The 18,800-nt window shown below is 41.4% G+C and overlaps 3 protein-coding genes and 1 long non-coding RNA gene across 5 annotated transcripts; 2 read left to right on the plus strand and 2 right to left on the minus strand.

Annotated features, from left to right (window-relative positions):
* The first annotated feature begins 5,219 nt into the window (after positions 1–5,219).
* LOC121766421 lies at positions 5,220–9,800 on the plus strand. 2 transcript variants are annotated; one of them, XM_042162714.1, is made up of 8 exons: positions 5,220–5,282; positions 5,420–6,044; positions 6,648–6,887; positions 7,931–8,020; positions 8,329–8,478; positions 8,612–8,736; positions 9,073–9,202; positions 9,366–9,800. In XM_042162714.1, the coding sequence occupies exons 2-8, from the start codon at positions 5,508–5,510 to the stop codon at positions 9,489–9,491; spliced, it is 1,398 nt and encodes a 465-aa protein (XP_042018648.1). In that variant the 5' UTR covers positions 5,220–5,282; positions 5,420–5,507; the 3' UTR covers positions 9,492–9,800. The 2 variants fall into 2 exon arrangements, with proteins under 2 accessions (XP_042018648.1, XP_042018647.1); XM_042162713.1 differs by having other exon boundaries at positions 5,239–6,044.
* A 1,421-nt stretch (positions 9,801–11,221) lies between these two features.
* Positions 11,222–13,412, plus strand: LOC121767513 (protein trichome birefringence-like 41). Its single transcript, XM_042163797.1, has 2 exons — positions 11,222–11,658; positions 12,669–13,412. Exons 1-2 carry the CDS (start codon positions 11,402–11,404, stop codon positions 12,859–12,861), a joined length of 450 nt encoding a protein of 149 aa, XP_042019731.1. The 5' UTR covers positions 11,222–11,401; the 3' UTR covers positions 12,862–13,412.
* LOC121767514 lies at positions 12,574–14,403 on the minus strand. Its single transcript, XR_006043129.1, has 2 exons — positions 14,226–14,403; positions 12,574–14,122 (listed from the first exon to the last, which is right to left on the minus strand). It is a non-coding gene; the product is annotated as an uncharacterized LOC121767514 (long non-coding RNA).
* Positions 14,404–15,122: 719 nt separating this feature from the next.
* LOC121767512 (50S ribosomal protein L13, chloroplastic-like) lies at positions 15,123–17,787 on the minus strand. The gene is made up of 4 exons (XM_042163796.1): positions 17,516–17,787; positions 16,595–16,780; positions 15,728–15,898; positions 15,123–15,457 (listed from the first exon to the last, which is right to left on the minus strand). Exons 1-4 carry the CDS (start codon positions 17,735–17,737, stop codon positions 15,341–15,343), a joined length of 696 nt encoding a protein of 231 aa, XP_042019730.1. The 5' UTR covers positions 17,738–17,787; the 3' UTR covers positions 15,123–15,340.
* Between the last annotated feature and the right edge of the window lie 1,013 nt (positions 17,788–18,800).

Genomic DNA, 18,800 nt, shown 5'->3' on the forward strand with positions numbered 1-18,800 from the left:
ACGACGGACTGAGAGCAGAACTAGATCTCGCCGAAGAAAGAAGAGAATTGGCGTGCATAAAAGCAGCCAAGTATAAGGAGCAAGTAGCCCGGTACTATAACCAAAGGGTTGAAAAAGCTTCAATTTCAAGTGGGAGATCTCGTCTTGAGAAACAACGAAGTAAGCCGAGCAGAAAAGCTGGGCAAACTCGAGCCCACATGGGAGGGTCCATATCGGGTGTCAGAAGTCCTCGGCAAAGGGTCTTATAAATTGACTCACATGTCAGGAGAACAAGTACCCCGAACATGGCACGTCTCCAACCTCAAGAAGTTCCACTTGTAAGAGACAAAGTCCGGTCAGTCTGTCTTGTGTCTAGTTCGGTCATAGGGGTACATGTTTTTATTTGTTTGTTTTTTTTTTTTTTACTTGTATCTTTTACTTGTCGTTTTATAAAAGTTTAAAGTTTTTTTTTCTTTCGTCTTTTTCTTTTTTTCTCTATGTGTTTTGTCTCTATGTGCTTGTCGTCTCTTACAAATGGTACCAAGGTATATCGTTCTTTAAAGACTGATCCCCTTTTTAGATCGATTATTAAAGACTATTGTGAGTCCAAGCTTCTAAGGAGGATATAAGACCACAATTCAGCTTAACAAGCAGTCCGTCTGAAACGAACGGCAATAAGCCAACGATTGTGCGTCCAAGCTTCCAAGGAGGATATAAGACCACAATTCAGCTTAACAAGCAGTCCGTCTGAAACGAACTGCAATAAGCCAACGATTGTGCGTCCAAGCTTCCAAGGAGGATACAAGACCGCAATTCAGCTTAATAAGCACTTCGTCTGAAACGAACTGCAATAAGGGAAAGTCCGATCCACGCGATAAACCTCGCCGAATTAGGACGACTGAGTTCGGTCAAAGAAGTTTACCTCATAAGACCGAGGACGACCATGTCTAGTCAAAGAGGTTTACTGCATAAGACCACTTCGGTTAACTGGGAAAGTCCGATCCACGCGATAAAACTCGCCGAATTAGGACAAGGGAAAGTTCGATCCCGGCGACAAAAATCGCCAAATTAGAACACAAACCAAGTCCGGTCAAAGATGTTTATTTCATCAGACCAAAGACGAGTCCGGTCAAAGATGTTTATTTCATCAGACCAAAGACGAGTCCGGTCAAAGATGTTTATTTCATCAGACCAATGACGAGTCCGGTCAAAGAAGTTTATTTCATAAGACCAAGGACCAAGTCCGATCAAAGAAGTATACTTCATAAGACCGAGGACAAGTACGATGAAATTTTTTCGCTAAGCTGTAAATACAGTGTTAGAGGTGGAGACAAAATTTCATTTTTCAAATCTTGTTCAGCATACAACTCCGCTACCCTACTATTACAAGGGACTATTCTACTGTCCGGGGTTGCTAAAGTTGAGCCACCTATTCACAAAATCCTCTGGAAGCCGAGTTCGGTCGTTCCGAGCAGATGAAGAATAAGCAGGTCGACGAGATGCTATCCTCGACCCAACGCCTCTTCCCCGAGCCCGAGAAGTCCTAACACCTCGGCGATGAAGAGTCTCTGCAATAAGCATCTGCTGATCTTGCTCGCTCATAGTCACAACTCCTCGGCGAATTTCAGTCCGTCCCTGTCTTGACGATTCCGGTTGCTCCTGAGCCCGTTCTCGTCTAGACGTTTCCGGCTGTTCCGGAGTTCGTTGTTGACTTGGAGTAGGATTTTGAACAAGGGAACCAGAGGTTTGATCTGGAGTGCGAGCATCTGTTGGCACGATATGCCGAAGGAATCTTTCTATGGGGGGGCGCCGAGAAAGAACAATGTTGTACCGAGAAGCCCAACGCCGTAGTGATTTCACAACTTGTTGGCAAGCCGAGCTCTCCAGCGCATTGTTCCTCCGGAGTACAAGATATTCCTCCCACAGTTCGTCAACTCGACTCTGAACATCTGATATGGTCAATCCCCCGCGCACACGGATGTAATCCTCGTACGCAGTCCTCTCAGCAATGGTCGTATTCAGCTCGGCCTCCAGATCTTTCTTATCGGACTCTAAGTCCTTGATATCGGCCTCCAGCTTCACTAAACGAGCCAGAAGCTCGTCATTCTTCGTCTGATCGGCTATAGCTCTTCTCTCAGCTTCGTCTAAAGCCGAAGAGTACAGCCGTTTCCAGTGAAGTATCTCCATCTCCTTGAGTACAAAGCAGCTATTAGTTCGGCAGCTATACCGAGCAGATAGTAAAATACAACAGGAATAAAGGCGAGTACGAAAAGCTATACGAAGACAAATGTAGAGAATTTTTCATTCACAAGGAAAATTTTTTACACTAGGGCTTCAAGGCCATTTTACAAGGAAGAAGAACTAGACTAAGAGAAGGGAGACGAAATCATACTCCGCCTGCTTCGTCTCCGGCTCCTCGGTCTGGTACAGCTTCCTTCTCCTGGGCTACCTCAGCCTCGGCCTCGCCTCCTGCCGGCCTCGCCTCCGCCTACTGATCGGCCTCCTTCTCCGGATGCCCGGCCTGATCGACTTCGGCCTCCCGCTCCAGCGGCTCGGCCTCACCCTCTCCGTTGTAAGTCGAAGCGGGTTGAAACGGGTCCCACGGAGGCAAAGATAGCCTCCAGGTTCTCGTCCCGATCAGCTCGACAACTCCGGACTCGGTCTGCAGAAAGCAGGACCGAAGATGAAGCGAGCTCCTCAAGGAGCGGCAGATTCTGAAGCCGAGCTGCTATCTCTCGGCTGTACAGAGGCCAGCACGACGTCGGCCCCCTGCTCGCCCTTATCGGCAATTAGCCTTACCAGGCTACCGACAAAGGCCGAGAACTGGCTGCTCAAAAGAGTTTCTCCGTGTAAACCCGGAGAGCCTCCCCTTGGGCAACCACGGCAGCAGCATCGCTCCGCTTCGCCTGCTCTCGCTGGATGACGAGCTGGTTTTTGGCAAACTGAGCTTCATCCTGGGCCGAAATCCTAGCAGCTCTGGCCTTCTCAAATTTAGCCTCAGCCTGTTCGGCCCGATGACAAGCAGCCGCCAACTTCCTCTGCATCTCGGCATAGTCATTGGACGCTTTGGAGAGTTCGACGGCGACGAGCTTGGAGAGCATATCATTCCTCTGAAAATGGATAAGGAAAAAAGTTAACAGAGGGCACCAAAAATACAGGGACAGAAGCCAAGCCAAGGAATCAAGAAGACAATTCACCTCGGCGAAGTCCGTGGGCCATAGAAATGGCTCACAGATATGCTCCGAAGGAGGCGCCAAGACCATGTCTTTCTCTGGCGCTCTCGGGGGCTTCTGGGTCTTTCCCCTTCCTATTTGCCGAAGTCGACTCCGGCTTCTTTGGACCCGAAGAGGTCTTTTGCCTTCTTCGGATTCTTCTCGGCATCAGGCGCCGAGCTGGTAGCCTTCTCTCTCTCCGGCTCCACAAGCTCGGAGGACTTTCTGATAGCCTTATTCAACATGAACACTGCCAAAAAGCAAGAAAGCAAAGTCAGATTTTCTTCGTTTAAAGCAGTAGAGCATAAAGATAAAGAGAAATCCTCACCCTCGGCCTCTTCGTCCGAAGACGAGATGTCGAACACGACGTCGCCCTTGACGAGCTCAGACTCCGTGTATTGTTTCCTAACTAGGGGAATCTTGTTGAGCTCGCCGTCGAGCTCGTCCAACGGTTCAGGCCGAGGGTGACGGATAACGGACTCCGGCCCTCTCCAGGGAAACTAGGAGCCGCGGTCCTATCATAGTAGAAGAAGCGATTTTTGCCACTTCGGCCACTTCGTTTTTACAAAATGCCCTAAAAGGCTTGTAAAGGGATCAAGTAAAACCAAGACCCCTTCCTCTTAAATTGAAAGAATTTAAGGATCGCCTTTCAAAGACAAATCCCTTCCTAACCTACGGAGTTCGGCAGCGAAGGCCGACAAGTGCCTCCAAGAGTTCGGAGTCACCTGGCCTAAAGGAAGCTGAAAAAAATCTAGTAAATCTATAAAGGCAGAAGGGAGGGGGAAACGAAGCCCGCATTCTAAGCAGGCCTCGTACACGGTGACGTAACCCTCCGGCGGGAGTCAGCCCTGTGATCACCGTCAGGTACCACCGCCTTCCCCCCAGGAAAAGATGTATTTTTCGTAAAGGGATATCACAGTATCCTTACTCAAGATACTGTGAAAATACTCTACGGTCTTCTCCCCGGATTCTTTCCGGCTAGAAGACCCCTTACCCCCTTTCCTAACGCTACCCGACTCCGAAGAAGAAGAAGAAGACATTTTTCTTACTTTTGAAGGTGAAGAAAGATAGTCTGAAAAAAATTCTTGAAAGCGGAGAGAGAATTTTCGCAAGAAAGAGAGTATAGAAGACGCAACAGCAAAAGTGCTTCAATGATGAAGAAAGAGCGTATTTATCAGATACGGGAAAGATTTCGAAATCGTTGCGCCGTTTCGAATCCCACCTTTTCAGGAATCAACGGCCGGATTTTACTGTCGCATTTAATGCAGGCATGCGCTAGGCACGTCCCCTGACGTCAGCCTCCCCCTTACCGTTATCCAGAATGCCGAAGTGACTCACCTCGCCGAGTGATCCACTTCGCTTTTCGGGGGGGGTAGTGATGGGGTACGAACTAAACCCTAATGGCAAGCCCAATAACAGTGACGGCCCATCAGCCCAGAGCCCAAGAAAGAGTATCTGTTCGGCATCAAAGAGTTCGGCACGACCAAAGAGTTCGGCACGACCAAAGAGTTCGGACTCAGCCTACAGCTCGGTAAAAGCCGACCAGTCAGCTCTCCTCTCAGATCGGCAAGAGCTGATCGGTAAAGTCCAGCAGTTCGGTCTCAGCATTCGACCGAACTAGGAGTTGGTGGACTCACGAAAGGCCTCCACGACCTCCACTATACCCACGATCTATTTAGTGGTATGAAGCAGTTATTGAGCAGTTATTGCTCACCCACGATCTTGTTAGTGGGGCTGCAAACCACGACCTTAGTTCAATGTATAAATAGAACTTAGATCAGATAGAAAAGGGTTAAGCTCTCTAGAGATAAAATACCATATAGCAAGTCTGTGTTGTAAGCTGTAATCCCAGATCAAGCAATACAATCTTGCCCTCCCTTCTTCCCGTGGACGTAGATTTACCTCAGTAAATTGAACCACGTAAATTCTTTGTGTCGTAATTTTCATTCTCTACCAGCATTTACTAACCTCAATAATTCGCGGATTCATCACTTCATAGCCACACCCACACGGGATTTTTACCAGCGACGTGTCGTCAACACGCACTTTCCTATCCATTTCTTCACACACATTCACACTCTGTCTGCGAAGGTGAGCGGTGTACCATTATTTATCAGTGCAAATCAAACTGACTGCCATTGCTTGATCGATTCTGCTGCTTCTTTTCCTTTTTCTTTTTCTTTTTCTTTTTCTTTTCCTTTTGTTTTTTGGTGAATATCGTATTGCAGATTGCATTCACTTGCTCACGATTCGCGTATTAAGTTGCTTCGTCGCGCTGAATGATAATTCGATTTGAGGAGACTTGATTCGTTGAGAATGATGTCTGTGGAGAGATCGTTTGAAGCGTGGGAGGAGGTGCAGCGGCACGGTCAGGATTTTGCGGATAAGCTTGCGCAGGGGTTTACAGGCTTGATTCACTCTCACATAGCCCCGCCGTCGTTCGTCTGGCCGAATCCTCCCACGCCGAAGCTGGAGTTTCCGGCGCGGAGTTTTATGAGGAATGACTTTGGCCTATCCGTGGATCAGTCGACGATAACTGGCGTGACTGCTATTTTCGACATCGGGAACAGGATAGGGCAGGCGGGGGCTGATTTTGGGGCGAGTTTTAATGGTGTGGTTCAGCAATTCTTCAGGCGGCTGCCGGTTCCGTTCGGGCATGAAGAGAGCGCTGGGGTTTCGTTGGGAACAGAGGGTCGTGGACCGAGGGCGAATGTTGGAATTTCGCTGCAGGAGGATTTGGGGTCTCTGGCTGAACGATTTAAGGATTACGGTATTCCTGAAAATGGTGCTGCGGTGGTGCAGGGTTCGACGGAGGACGAGACGAAGGCATTGAAAAAGTTGGGTCGAGCACAGGTGAATAATTAACTTCATCAACACCTTGGTTTATAATTGAGCTTCTTAGAAATGATGTACTAAATAATACTATCTATTACCATTTGCATCTTGAAATTTCTAAGTAGACTTGAGAAATAGTAGTAGACGAGAGATGTTGAACCCTATTCATAATAGACTAACAGTACCATAAATTGTCTGGTTTGTGATATGTGTAAGTACTACACCTCATTTTTCATCTAGTATTTGAACATTGATATAGGCTTGACTACACCTTTTGGATTGTGAGTTGGTAATTGGTGCAGATTCTAGAGTAGGATTCGTTACGTCTATAGTTCCTAATCATGAAGGAACCTTTGCGTAGTTCTAATTGAAAATACTTTCCATATGGAGGGCATATAGTTTTGGTTTTAAGTTTAGATTGGTAACCATTGATTTGGTTTTCAGTTTGACATCTCTGATTCACATTAAGAATGACCGTACCCAGGTTCTGCTGCAACTATTATCATCTACGTTTGTGTCTTTGCATAGCAGTGTTGTCTTTTTTCTTTCCATCTGTTAACGGTGCAAATCGACCCGTGTCTGTTTACGTCTCATTTTCCAACCAAAATATCTTGTGTGCAGGGTACTTTCAATGTCACATCGACTTATGACAGTAGAACCAGAAATATAGAGAGCTCTCTGGTTGCCAGGGGAGATTTATGGCGAGTTGAGGCATCACAAGGTAGTTCAACATCAGGTCGTGATAATTCTTCCCTTTTCCTCGTCCAGCTTGGGCCTGTACTTTTTGTCCGGGATTCCACTCTTCTTTTGCCTGTCCATTTGTCAAAGCAGCACCTTCTGTGGTATGGCTATGATAGAAAGGTAAGGCAAATTTATGAAACCTGTTGTCTCTGTTGGTTTGTGCTATCTATGCTCAACGAAAATAATAATGCTTGTTTCTGAGAATGCTTAATAGTCAGTTATAATTGAAATCCTGGTAAGCCTGTTCAGATAATTACTGAATCAACGTGGAACAATAGCTGACGCCCTAAATTGGTCGGTCACAATGATTAAGGGTGTGAGTGTTGCTCCCAATTTTATATTTTATGGCCGTAGTCAATACGCCTGTTAATTATAGTTTATAGTACATAATTATATCTATTGTGTGCTTAATTAGATATTCTCACTTGAAATGTGCATATTTGTGTTTTTCCGCAAGTAGCCATTAGCATGTAAAAGCCAATTTTACTGTTTTCTCAAATTGTACTTTGTGTTACTTAAGGCTGATTGTTTGTCTGTTAGCTGTTTTGGTCTCTCCGTCTATTTGCTTCCCAGTTTAGTGTAGAAGTTGGGATTGTAGGAAGAATTCTAATTTGATGTGCATGTACTGATAGTTGCAAGATTTGTTACTTCATGAATCAAAGAGAAATAGTACATGATTTGATAATTCAGGGTCTCTTTTAGTTTATTGACTGAAACAAGCAATCTAAATACAGTCATAGGCTTATGTTTATTTATCAAATCTAAAGCGACTCCTTTTTGTTTTTGTTCTTGAAAAAATGTGCAAGAATTTTGATTAGTTCAGCGGGTGGATGAATATTCCAAATTGTAAGGGAAAGAAATCTGGTCGTACATACTTTGCTCGTGTGAAGCGAGACTCACCAATACTCTTATGGATATTATCCAGTAACGCATGATACCTGGGAACTATCTCAAGAAAATGAACAGGCAAATATGCGCATGGACCAATCGACTTGACACTTGTGTTATTTCCATTTGGTAGTTATGTCAAACGTTTGAAACATTATCTACCCAGTTAGTTGATTACTTCTCCTGCACTGTTGTCACAATCCTGTTCATGAGGGTTGCAATTAATGTGATTTTTTGTTGAAAACTTAACCAGTTTAGTGGTTTATGCTGCACAGAATGGAATGCATTCACTTTGTCCAGCTGTATGGTCAAAGCATAGGAGGTGGCTGTTAATGTCAATGATCTGCCTCAACCCTTTCACTTGTGTAAGTCTAAACCTGTCATATGTATAACTGATGTAGTTTTAATGTGGAAAATATCCATGGAAAGAAGTAGGATAATATATAATCATGTACTTATGTAAAATTGTACTATATTCTAATATGTGAAATTACAAGAAATTTTTAGGTATTTTTTAACTTATAATCAATTTACTTCTGACTTTGCTGTAAATAACTGCTTGCTGTGATGCCTATACATATTTGAATGCCTAAACATTTTCTTCTCCTTTCCTAATTGAAAGCTTTAATTTTCTAACTTAGTTAGCTCTAACACTGTTGTTTCTTCTGTGCAGTCTTTCATGGACGTGCAGTTTCCTAATGGCCAGTTAACCTATGTGTCTGGTGAAGGTATATCAACCAGTGCATTTCTGCCCCTCTGTGGTGGTCTACTTCAAGCACAGGGTCAATATCCAGGAGAGATGAAGTTTAGTTTCTCTTGCAAGGTGATGCCACTGCAATTATCCGTCGTGACTTTTTTCCTAAACTTATTGCTCTAGATAGTTGTTCTATACAACCAATAACTGCTGCCTTCTGTCTTCATTTTTGAACAAGAAAATTAATATTCAACTCATGCAGAACAAGTGGGGAACACGCATAACACCCACATGGCAGTGGCCTGACAAATCATTTGCCTTAGGATTGGAGCAGGCATTGGCCTGGAAGAGATCTGGTCTCATGGTGAGACCAACAGTCCAATTAAGGTAACTGTGATTGCTTTATCAATATCCAATGCCACTCAGCCACTGCTAGTTATTTTTGTGTTCCTTTATCAACAGTATGTTATCTATTTATGAATAGCCAGTCGTGCTCATTGTTCTTCATGTAGCCAGTATGAGTCATTTTTTGGGCTTTGCCGCAGAACTGTCTTACAAGAATGTTTATTGTTTGTCATGGGGCCAGTGTGTGCCATTTTGTTAGGCAGTACTTTCCCTCTTACCTTGTTTTGATCTATGGACCTTTTCATATTGTTTCTGATTCTGATCTACACCCTTCAAATCTCCATGCTTACAGTTCCTTATACATTTCTTTTGCTTCAGTTTATGTCCGACATTTGGTGGAAGTTTTCCTGGAGTACATATGGAAGTTACTCATTCTGTGAAGGATGAATTTAATCTGAGTTGTGGATGCGCCCTCGTACATCGTCCTTCTGCTTTTGCATCAGCATCGGTAAATATGCGTGGTCGATGCTATCTTGGTTTGTTTTCATCAAGATATGGTTAAACTTCTTAAAATGTCTTCTTTTTTTAAAAAAATCTGAATGGAGTGCTGTTGTTGTTCGTTTTCTATAACCAAATCTTATTCGGTCTCTCTTCGTTGAAAATGGAGGTAGGTTGGGAGGTCCAAGTGGAATGGAAACGTTGGAAGCGCAGGGGTGGTTGTCAAAGTTGAAACTCCTCTAGATCATTTTGGCAATCCTTCTTTCTCTGTTCAGTTAAACAGCGGAATCGAGTTTTGACTATGTCCTCTTATGAGTTTTACAACTGCTTGTTGAAGTTAACTGTATATACCGTGTTTAGGGCAAGGGCAAGGGCAACGGCAACGGCAACGTCTCTCCAGCAATTCTGGGTTAAGTTAAGAAGATAGAAGATGTGAATATTTATGCCAAGTGGAATAGATTGCATTTTGGTGCATTTAGCAGTGGCTGATTTTTTATGTTTTCCTGTTTAATCTAGTTAAATAGATTTCACGTTACTATGTTAACTTATGTCATTTAATTTAGGTCGCCGCTGTAAATGAAATTAGTTTTGATACGTCTTTTCTTTAAGCACAAATTATTGTAGTGTTATAAGAAGTATATATTCAAGTTAATTTAGGTAAGGTAAATATTTAAAATTAAAATGTTTACTTGTTGGAATTTTTAGTATATACCATGGATTAAATTGTATGAGAGCGACAACGATGTTCGAATTCAAACGAATTCGATCAGAAAATGTATTGTCTTCAAATGGAACAAAGTTTGTTGTTATATCAAACTCATAATTGACGTGTCTCAACTATAGGACGAATTTTGAATTTAATAATTTTGCAGAGGGTTCACGTGCGTTACGCTATATTAATTGGTGGAATTAAAAAGTTTAATTTGGATCAAATAATAATAATAATAATAGTAAACATAGCATGATTGCAATTTCCACTATTCTTTCTCCCACTGAAAAAAAGGCAAACAACATTAATTTTAAAACCTCCTTATGATTCTAGAACTGAATATTTATTTCTTGTTTTAAAAAGCACTAATTGATTGTGCAACTATCTTAATATCATATGATCATAGAACTCGGGTTCCGGAATTTTCTACCAATCAAAGTGCCTTATTTTGTGAATAACAAATCGATTCTATTTTTATTTTGCTGCGTTACTTAAAATAAAAACTTTATAAATTTTCTGTTTTAAGAAATAAACTCATAATCCATTAATATCATTTCCACTATTTTTTCTCTATCCTCTCTTTTTTACTATGCCTATTTTTTTCTCCTCTCTTACTTGCTAATTATTCAAGAATGGATGTAGTAGACAAAAAATCACATACTTGAGTTTAACAATATTGTTATGCATGGACCATCCAAGATAACGCCTTATTAGATTTTAATACAAACAAATTTCAATCATAAACATTGTTAGGGACCTATAGCTGGTGAAGTGAGTAAACTCATAAGCAAATAGGAGTGTACTATATCTCTCAACTCTCAAGCTTGCACACTTTTTTCCTTATCATTTAAAAATCACCAAAGTGTCAACTCTTGTATAAAAATTAATCAAAACTCACGTTAAGAGAGTATTAGACTTATAAAACTAGTAGTAATCTAGACTGAAACTTGATCCAATTTTTTTTATGTTATCTAGTCATATTGAAAAAAATTACTCCACCCATCCTCAATAATTTGTCAAAATATTATTGAGTAACAAAATGTCTAGCATCCCAAGAAATTGTACTAAAGTATATAGAATACAAGGGCAAGTATAAACGTTTTCTAAATAAAGGGTAAACATAAATAATTTAAATACTTGACAACCAAGAACGATGAAGATTGATGGCCATTATTGTTAGATTATACTATCAATTAAATAAAACCTTCCATTTAATTGTATCCGAATAACTCAAAATAATATGGCAAAAAGAAGTCAACTTAAATAATAGTAACATTCAATTATCCTCCCATGTAAAACCAAACATCATTGCTGCAATAATATTCCACACACACATATATATATGTTTATAGTATATAAGTAATGTTAATGGCATAAAATTAATGAAACATGTAGTATTTGATAAAAGTGCTCATTATCATTCTATGCATATATAGCTCAAATTTTCATTATTATTTATACCACCACAGAGTAGTAGTAGCAGCAGCAGCAGCAATATATATGGGTTTGGGTTTGAGTTTGAGGCTGCTGTTTCTTCTTCTTCTACTTCTTCTTGTGTGTGTGATTCTGTCTCTACAGCAGCAGGAGGAGGGGTGCAATACATTTGAAGGGAGTTGGGTTTACGACGCGTCGTATCCTCTGTACGACGCGTCGCAGTGCCCTTTCATCGCCACCGGCCTCAACTGCCAAAAGCAAGGCAGGCCAGATATTGTCTACCTTCAATACAGATGGAACCCAAACCACTGTCTTCTTCCCAGGTCTATCTTCTTAGTATGTGTTTTCATTTTTATGTTGGAGTAAATTTCTGCTTAGTTAGAACATACTCTCTTCGTTCCACAAGAATATGCATTCTTTTCTTTTTAGCCCGTCCCGCAAGAATATGCACTTTCTAAATTGAAAATTCTTTTCTTTATAATAAGGTGAGACTCATTCTCTTTAATTACCTTTTCTTTCAACTTCTCTCTAACTTTACTAATCATACATTAAAATCCGTGCCTAACCAAAAGTGTGTATTCTTATGCGACGGACGGAGTACTATATAAAGTCTGCCTAGTAAATTTATGTTATGTTGGAGTAAATTTCTTTATGCCACGCAAATTAAGAAAAAAATGATAAAGTAAGAGAGAGGAAGAAAAAAGTAATTAAAATAGTGTTAGTGGCTAATGAAACTCACATTATTATTTGTGTTTTAATGATAGTATAAGTTGTAAATAACTTGATGTATATAAGTAATAAATTGAGTTAACTTTCTGTAAATGAAAATGCCCATATTTTTATGGGATAGAGAAAAATAGAAAGTGCTCATATTTTTATGGAAGAGATGGAACTAGTAAAGATGTTAATAAACAAAAGACTAAAGTCCCTTTTTGGTCCTTAACATTTGGCGATTTTTTGATTTTGGTCCATAACATTATCTTTTGAATTATTTGGTCTCTCACAAATAAAAATCGATCACATTTGGTCCGAAATGGATGGAACCGTTAAAATTTAACAATCAACAGGTTTTAAATCAATTTTGACCGGATTAAGTTAATAATTATGTTTAATTAATGTCTAATATCTAATTAGAATTTTAATTTTTTTTTTTAAAAAGAAAAAAGATTCATCCAAATCTGTAAATCCGTATCTCAATTCCTCTGCCAAATCCACCAATTCCTCCAGTTACTCTTGTGTTATAAGAAATCTCAATCACTCTCCACAAATGCGATACACTAATCAAACCAAAATCAAAATCTCGACGACCTCACATCTCTCCCCTCACCGCCAGAGAAAAATCGCGATTCAGCAAGCACGACTTCTTCTCGGAGCCTTCATTCCAGAGCTCCTCCGCCTACCTCTCCGCCCTCTCCGCCACCGCACCGCCGCCTCCGCGACCGTCTCCTCGGCCGCGCCTCCGAATCCGACGGCTCATCGAGGCGAAGAAGCAATCCGAGCACGAGATGAAGAAGTGCCTCACCTGATAGGACCTGATCTGGCTCCGTCATCGGCTCTGGCATCTTCAGCATTACCGAATTGGAGACGCGCGACACCGCCTGCCCCGCGATCATCGCCTCCTACGCCGTCTCCGGCCTCTCCGCTCTCCTCTCCGTCTTCTGCTACACCGAATTCGCCGTCGAGATCCCCGTTGCTGGTGGATCCTCCTCCTTCCTCCGCCTCGAGTTAGGGGATTTCATCGCGTTCATCGCCGCCGGTAACATTTTGCTCGAAGGACTCGTCGGCGCCGCCGGATTAGGGCGAACCTGGTCCTCCTATCTCGCTAGCATCTTCAGTAATAATCCCGATTTCCTCCGATTTAGGGTTAATTCCTTCGCTAAGGCTTCAATGTACTGGATCCCCTTGCTGTATTAATAATTTTGTTAATTGTGAACGGAATCGCCATGCTAGAACGAAGCATTCATCCCTCAGCGAAGAAATCCACGACGATATGTAATTTTTTAGATTTTGGTTAATTAGATATTAGACATTAATTAAACATAATTATTAACTTACTTCGGTCAATATTGATTTAAAACCCGTTGACTGTTAAATTTTAACGGTTCCATCCATTTTGGACCAAATGTGATCGATTTTATTAGTGAGGGACTAAATAATTCAAAAGATAATGTTATAGACTAAAATCAAAAAATCGTTAAATGTTAAGGACCAAAAAGGGACTTTAGTCTAAAAAAAGAATGATAGGAGTAGTAATAAATGTTAAAAGAGTGAATTATGAATGTATGGAATGGAGAGGTACAGGGGGCAAAAAGGTAATGTATGTGGGAGAGTCACTGAGTGGGAATCTATGGCGTGCATGCATGCTTCCTTCACGCCTCTGTCCCCATCTTCCCGGTGGTACATCAAATCAACAACTCAATCACATTATTATTATTATTATTATTGTTTCCATTTTGCTAATAATAACAGTAAATGGAGTAACTACCAACTCTTCTTCCCTTCCCTTCCCTTCCCTTTTGTAAATTAAAGGAATACGATTTCACGCTTAAGTTGTTGATAAACGGATTCTTGATGCTCCACACCCTCGCCCTCTGGCTAGGCTACCATGTCTTGATCTTCAACACCTACCACTGGTGGCTCCACTCCGGCCGCCTTAAAACATCAGTCCATTCCCTTAAATAAACATCATCTTCATCTTCTTCTTTTACTCGTGCCTGCTCGGAAACAACACATTCCCGGACATGGATCTCATGCAAGCATACACCTTTGTCTTCTTCCAACGGATTTCTACAGTTCATTGCCAGTAAGCTCTAAATTAAACATTCTCATTTTTGCTCCAAACCAATCCTAATGTTTATGATGTCTATCACTGGTGCAGACTGGAACGAACCTAGCGTGCAGGACTGCAGGGGGCAGACCAAAGCCCGTTGAAGGGTCCACTTTCCCAGGAAGCAAACCTCCGGGGGACGCGGTGATCAGGACTGTACTGAGGCCATCCGCAATGGGCGGACGATGGCACGCCCGATGGCGCGCATCGTCCGCGCCATCGATCGTCCGCGCCCATTGCGGATACGGACGATAGGTCGCGGACGATCGTCGCGGCCGATACTAAGGGCGCGCCATCGTCCTCCCCATTGTGGCGTACACGGACGATAGGTCGCGGACGATGGCACGCGGTTTGGTTGTTGGAGACGCACAAGGCCCTCAAGAAGTGTACCGACCCCGACGAAGCCGAATACCTCCGGGCATTGATAGATGAACTGCGTCGGAAGTTGGGAATTGCACCGACTTAGTTTTTTTTTTTGTAAGTTGAACGGTGTAACTTCTTTTTTTATTAATGTGTCCCCGTTTGTTATTTCGACCTTTTTATTTACTCGTTATTAATTGTTAGTTGAAAACATTTAAATCAATTAAACAAATAAATAAAATGATGATGTGGCGCGCCATAGGGCGCGCCTTAGGGCGCGCCTTAGGGCGCCCCACTGCAGGTGGGGAGGTAGGAGGATAAAACTGCTGACGTGGCGCGCCTTAGGGCGCCCCATTGCTAATGCCCTGAGCAACATGGACAAACCTGCAACTCTGCTCGACATACTTTTACTGACTCAGCAAGGGAAGGATGGCCATCCATCCACGTATGCTGGGGGCGGGATCGACTGCAGCCATTGGTGCCTTGCTGGCGTTCCTGACACCTGGAATCAACTCTTATACACTATTCTTTTACAGAGTTAAATCACTTATTTTCCTTCAGTTTGTTTAGCAAAGCAACAGTTCATGTGTACTAGAGAGATTATCAAAATAAAAGAGACAAAACTACAAAAGTTACATAATTGTGCAAATGTTTAGTCAAAACAGCTTCATAACGATTCCGATTGTGCTTAAATGCTTCAGAAGAATGGTTATGAGGGTGCTTCCAGCCACAGGAGAGATGGAAGTCAATGATGAAATACATTATAAACATCTGAAATTTAGTCCCCAAATGACTTCCTCAAAGAAACATTAACACCTCTAAGTCTGCTTTGTTATCCTCTTGTCCCTTATAGGCAATTCCTTGGGTTGTTGAGCTTCATGAGGGTGATCTGGACCAGTGTAAACCTTAAGATGGGTAAACAATGATCTGCCAAGCTGTAAACAACCAAAAACTGCTTTTAAGGAACATAAGAAATACAACAAATGTGCATTCATGTTCGATTATTTTTCATTATTCTCTGATTCTTGTATTTACCTAGAGTATAAGTATTGCCTGCCAGCATGTTCAGACTAAAGCAACAGTTCTCAGAATAAAACTGCAATAGATGTGCTAGAAAATCTGAACATGAATAATTATGCCTTGTCTACTTATTGGCTACTCAAATTGATATCATTAAAAGTAACATTGAATTAGAGACAACTTACTCGCCCTTTAGGGAGCATCCCACGCACAGCATGCTCAATAATTCTTTCAGGAACTCTCTTCTGAAGCTGATCGAATGTTTCCACTGTCATGCCACCAGGTCTTCCTGAGTGCCTCCGGTAGAGTTTCAGTGTCCTCTTCTTTCCAGATACAGCGATCTTCTCCGCATTCACCTATTTTATGCCATTATGGAGTATATAAATTGTGAATATTGTACTGTACCAAAATCAAATAATTATCTTAGAGACTCATGCTAGATCATCAAAGTAGATTAACTGCAGCAACTTGATTTATTAAGATAGCGAAGTAAATACGTCGGGCCATGAATGTTTTTAATAAGTAGGTACTGGGCCCCACTATTAAAAAATAATACTAATATGCTTTTAAAAAATTTTGTTCCCCCCCCCCCCAGTAGAACTGAATCAAAAAATTATTTCTCGGCAGTACTTATCTTCAATTTTAATGGCTGGCCACCAAAATAAGCGGTGTATCTAAATAGATTAAAGAGCAATCATACCATATTTACCCAAACTTCCTACATCTTAATCCAATGTAGTGCTTCATGTAATGAAGTCCGTAATTGATCTGAAATGAACTAGCCAACTCTTTTTGTTACTATCGAAAATAACATATGTAGTCTGAAAGAAATGCAAAACTATGAGCTTATAACATGTGGGAGTAATAACATCTAACTTTAATATATCTCACCATGCCTGTTGTCAGTTCTTAGCTCAAGAAATTTGGTTGTATTAAAATACAGTGACTTGGTGAGAGTAGAGTCATATACAGTAAATTCAAATGGAATTCTACTACCAATTAAAGTAATTTGTGATAAGCTCAAAAAGTCTGTTCACCACGTATCGGCTTACCACTATAACATGGGCTCCCATGTCGACACTAGGAGTGTATGTAGCTAGATTCTTTCCCCTTATATGAATGGCTATTGTCGAAGCTAGTCTTCCAAGAATCTTGTCGCTAGCATCCACCACGTACCAAGTCTTGCTGGTTGGAATATGGTCCTTAGCCTTGGGATACCATGTCTTATTCCACACATCCTGAAATATGAAACTGTGAGCAATATGATGACTTTAACACAATTAACTGCAGTGGTGTGAATACACTTAAAAGGTCATGGCTGGATAAACTAAGCCAAGGACTCGTTAGACAAGGATACGAAACATGCTTGAATCTAAAAGTAGGCACGACCTTAGCCGGATTTTAGATAAAGATTGCGTGCTTAAACAACTAGACAGTATGAAGTAAAAATTATTCTCATTTAGCCATCAAGTATGGAGAATTGCCCCTTCTACTTCCTCACAGATCATCAATTCATCATTTATCGTGTTCTCTTCAACCGTCAATCGAAGAATGCAATCCCACATACGGTCAGAAAATGCTAAGAGAATCAAACTTTCACAATCAATCATACACACATTCATCATCTTTGACGAGATTACAATGTTTTTACTTATTCATCCATCATCAATGTGAATTGAATAAGCAGTCAATACTTCAACACCTACCACAATTTCCAAAAAATGTCCAATTCTAGACTCTACACTCTCTTTGAAAGTAAGTATGAAACACAAATCAACACTAGTACATTAAATTGGACTAGCATAACTATAAACATCTCGATTATTATTATCACCACTCCGATTTTGAGAAAATTAGCCTCCGTTTTGTCAGGATAGTAGCAATAAAAGCCTAATTAAACAGAGATAGGGCGAAGTAATCTTCAGCTAGCAACATTGACGCAATTAATTTAAGGATGGGGAAAAATAACCGACGGGGCCAGTGAGATCGTCGAACATCCACTGCTGCTCGGCCGGTATAACAGCGGGTTTGTCGTGGCAGCATATCTTGAAAAGCCTCTTGGATTGGACGGCGGGTTTGGTCGAAGCGGCGAGTGAAAAGCCGAGGAACGGCGTGGTCGTGACGGAGGAGGGTGAGGGTTTGTTAGAGGGTTTGGAAATGAAAAGGGAAGAAGAAGTGGCGCAGTTAACAGCCATTGCCAATGCCAATGCCGCTACTGCTACAATGAGGATAAGCTGTTGGGGTTTTAAACTTCATCCAAAATGTTTAAACTTAATTGTTTATAGACTAATAATTTTATAATTCCCTCTTAGAGCATCCGCAATGGCGGACTTCCGCGCGAAATTCCCACGGACGTCCCGGAATTCCGTCGCGAACGTCCGCCATTAGGCGTGCCCGCCACGAATACGGAATTGGGCTGAGGACGTCGCAGGTCAGCGGCGTTAAGCGGAATTCCGCGGGGATGTCCGCCATTGCGTCGACTCCCGCGGAATTCCCCATGACGACGTCGATCGAGTCCGTGCATTTGCCGACATGCGCCAAAAACAAGCTCACGTTCGACTCCAGAACGATATTATTGAAGAAGTGTGGCAGCGTAGGGGTCGTCGTTGATGTAGTTTTTAATTATTGAAATGTATTTTTTATTATTTGGTGAAATGTACTTTTCTTATTTTAATGGATTTTTTTCCTTATTTTCGTCGAAATTTTAATTACGTAAATTGTTTACTTCCAGAAATTGTTTAATTTGTGAATTTGTGATTTTTTTTAATGTGGGAATTCCGTCGGGAATTCCGCAGGGGAATTCCGCCACTGTGCAGTGGGAAGTCCTTATGACATGGCAGAAGGTGTTTTTGGGAACTTCGCGGGGAATTCCGCCGGGACATCCGCATCACTGCGGATGCCCTTAAGTAAAACAGATAAGCTTAAATAAGATTAATCAATTTGAATTATTTTTTGATAAAGTGAGATAAATATTTTTTAGTATTACATAGTACTACCAAACATCTTACGAAAATTATTTAAAATAATTTATTCTACTCTTTGTTCCACATTAATAGAGTCGTATTCGACGAATCTTATCACATGCTGAAACATAGACATTTTGGTCGCAAATAGTGTGTGAGTTGAAAAACGGTATAGTGATAAAGTCTAGGGCCAAAAGTCACGGTGATATTTAAATTTATAGAAGACATGTTTAGGATAGTTTGTTTTGTTTTATACAATTACTTTGATATTAATAGATTAAAAGTTATTATTGCC

Source organism: Salvia splendens, chromosome 15 (genome assembly GCF_004379255.2).
Source record: "Salvia splendens isolate huo1 chromosome 15, SspV2, whole genome shotgun sequence".
In the NCBI taxonomy this organism is placed as follows: domain Eukaryota; kingdom Viridiplantae; phylum Streptophyta; class Magnoliopsida; order Lamiales; family Lamiaceae; genus Salvia; species Salvia splendens.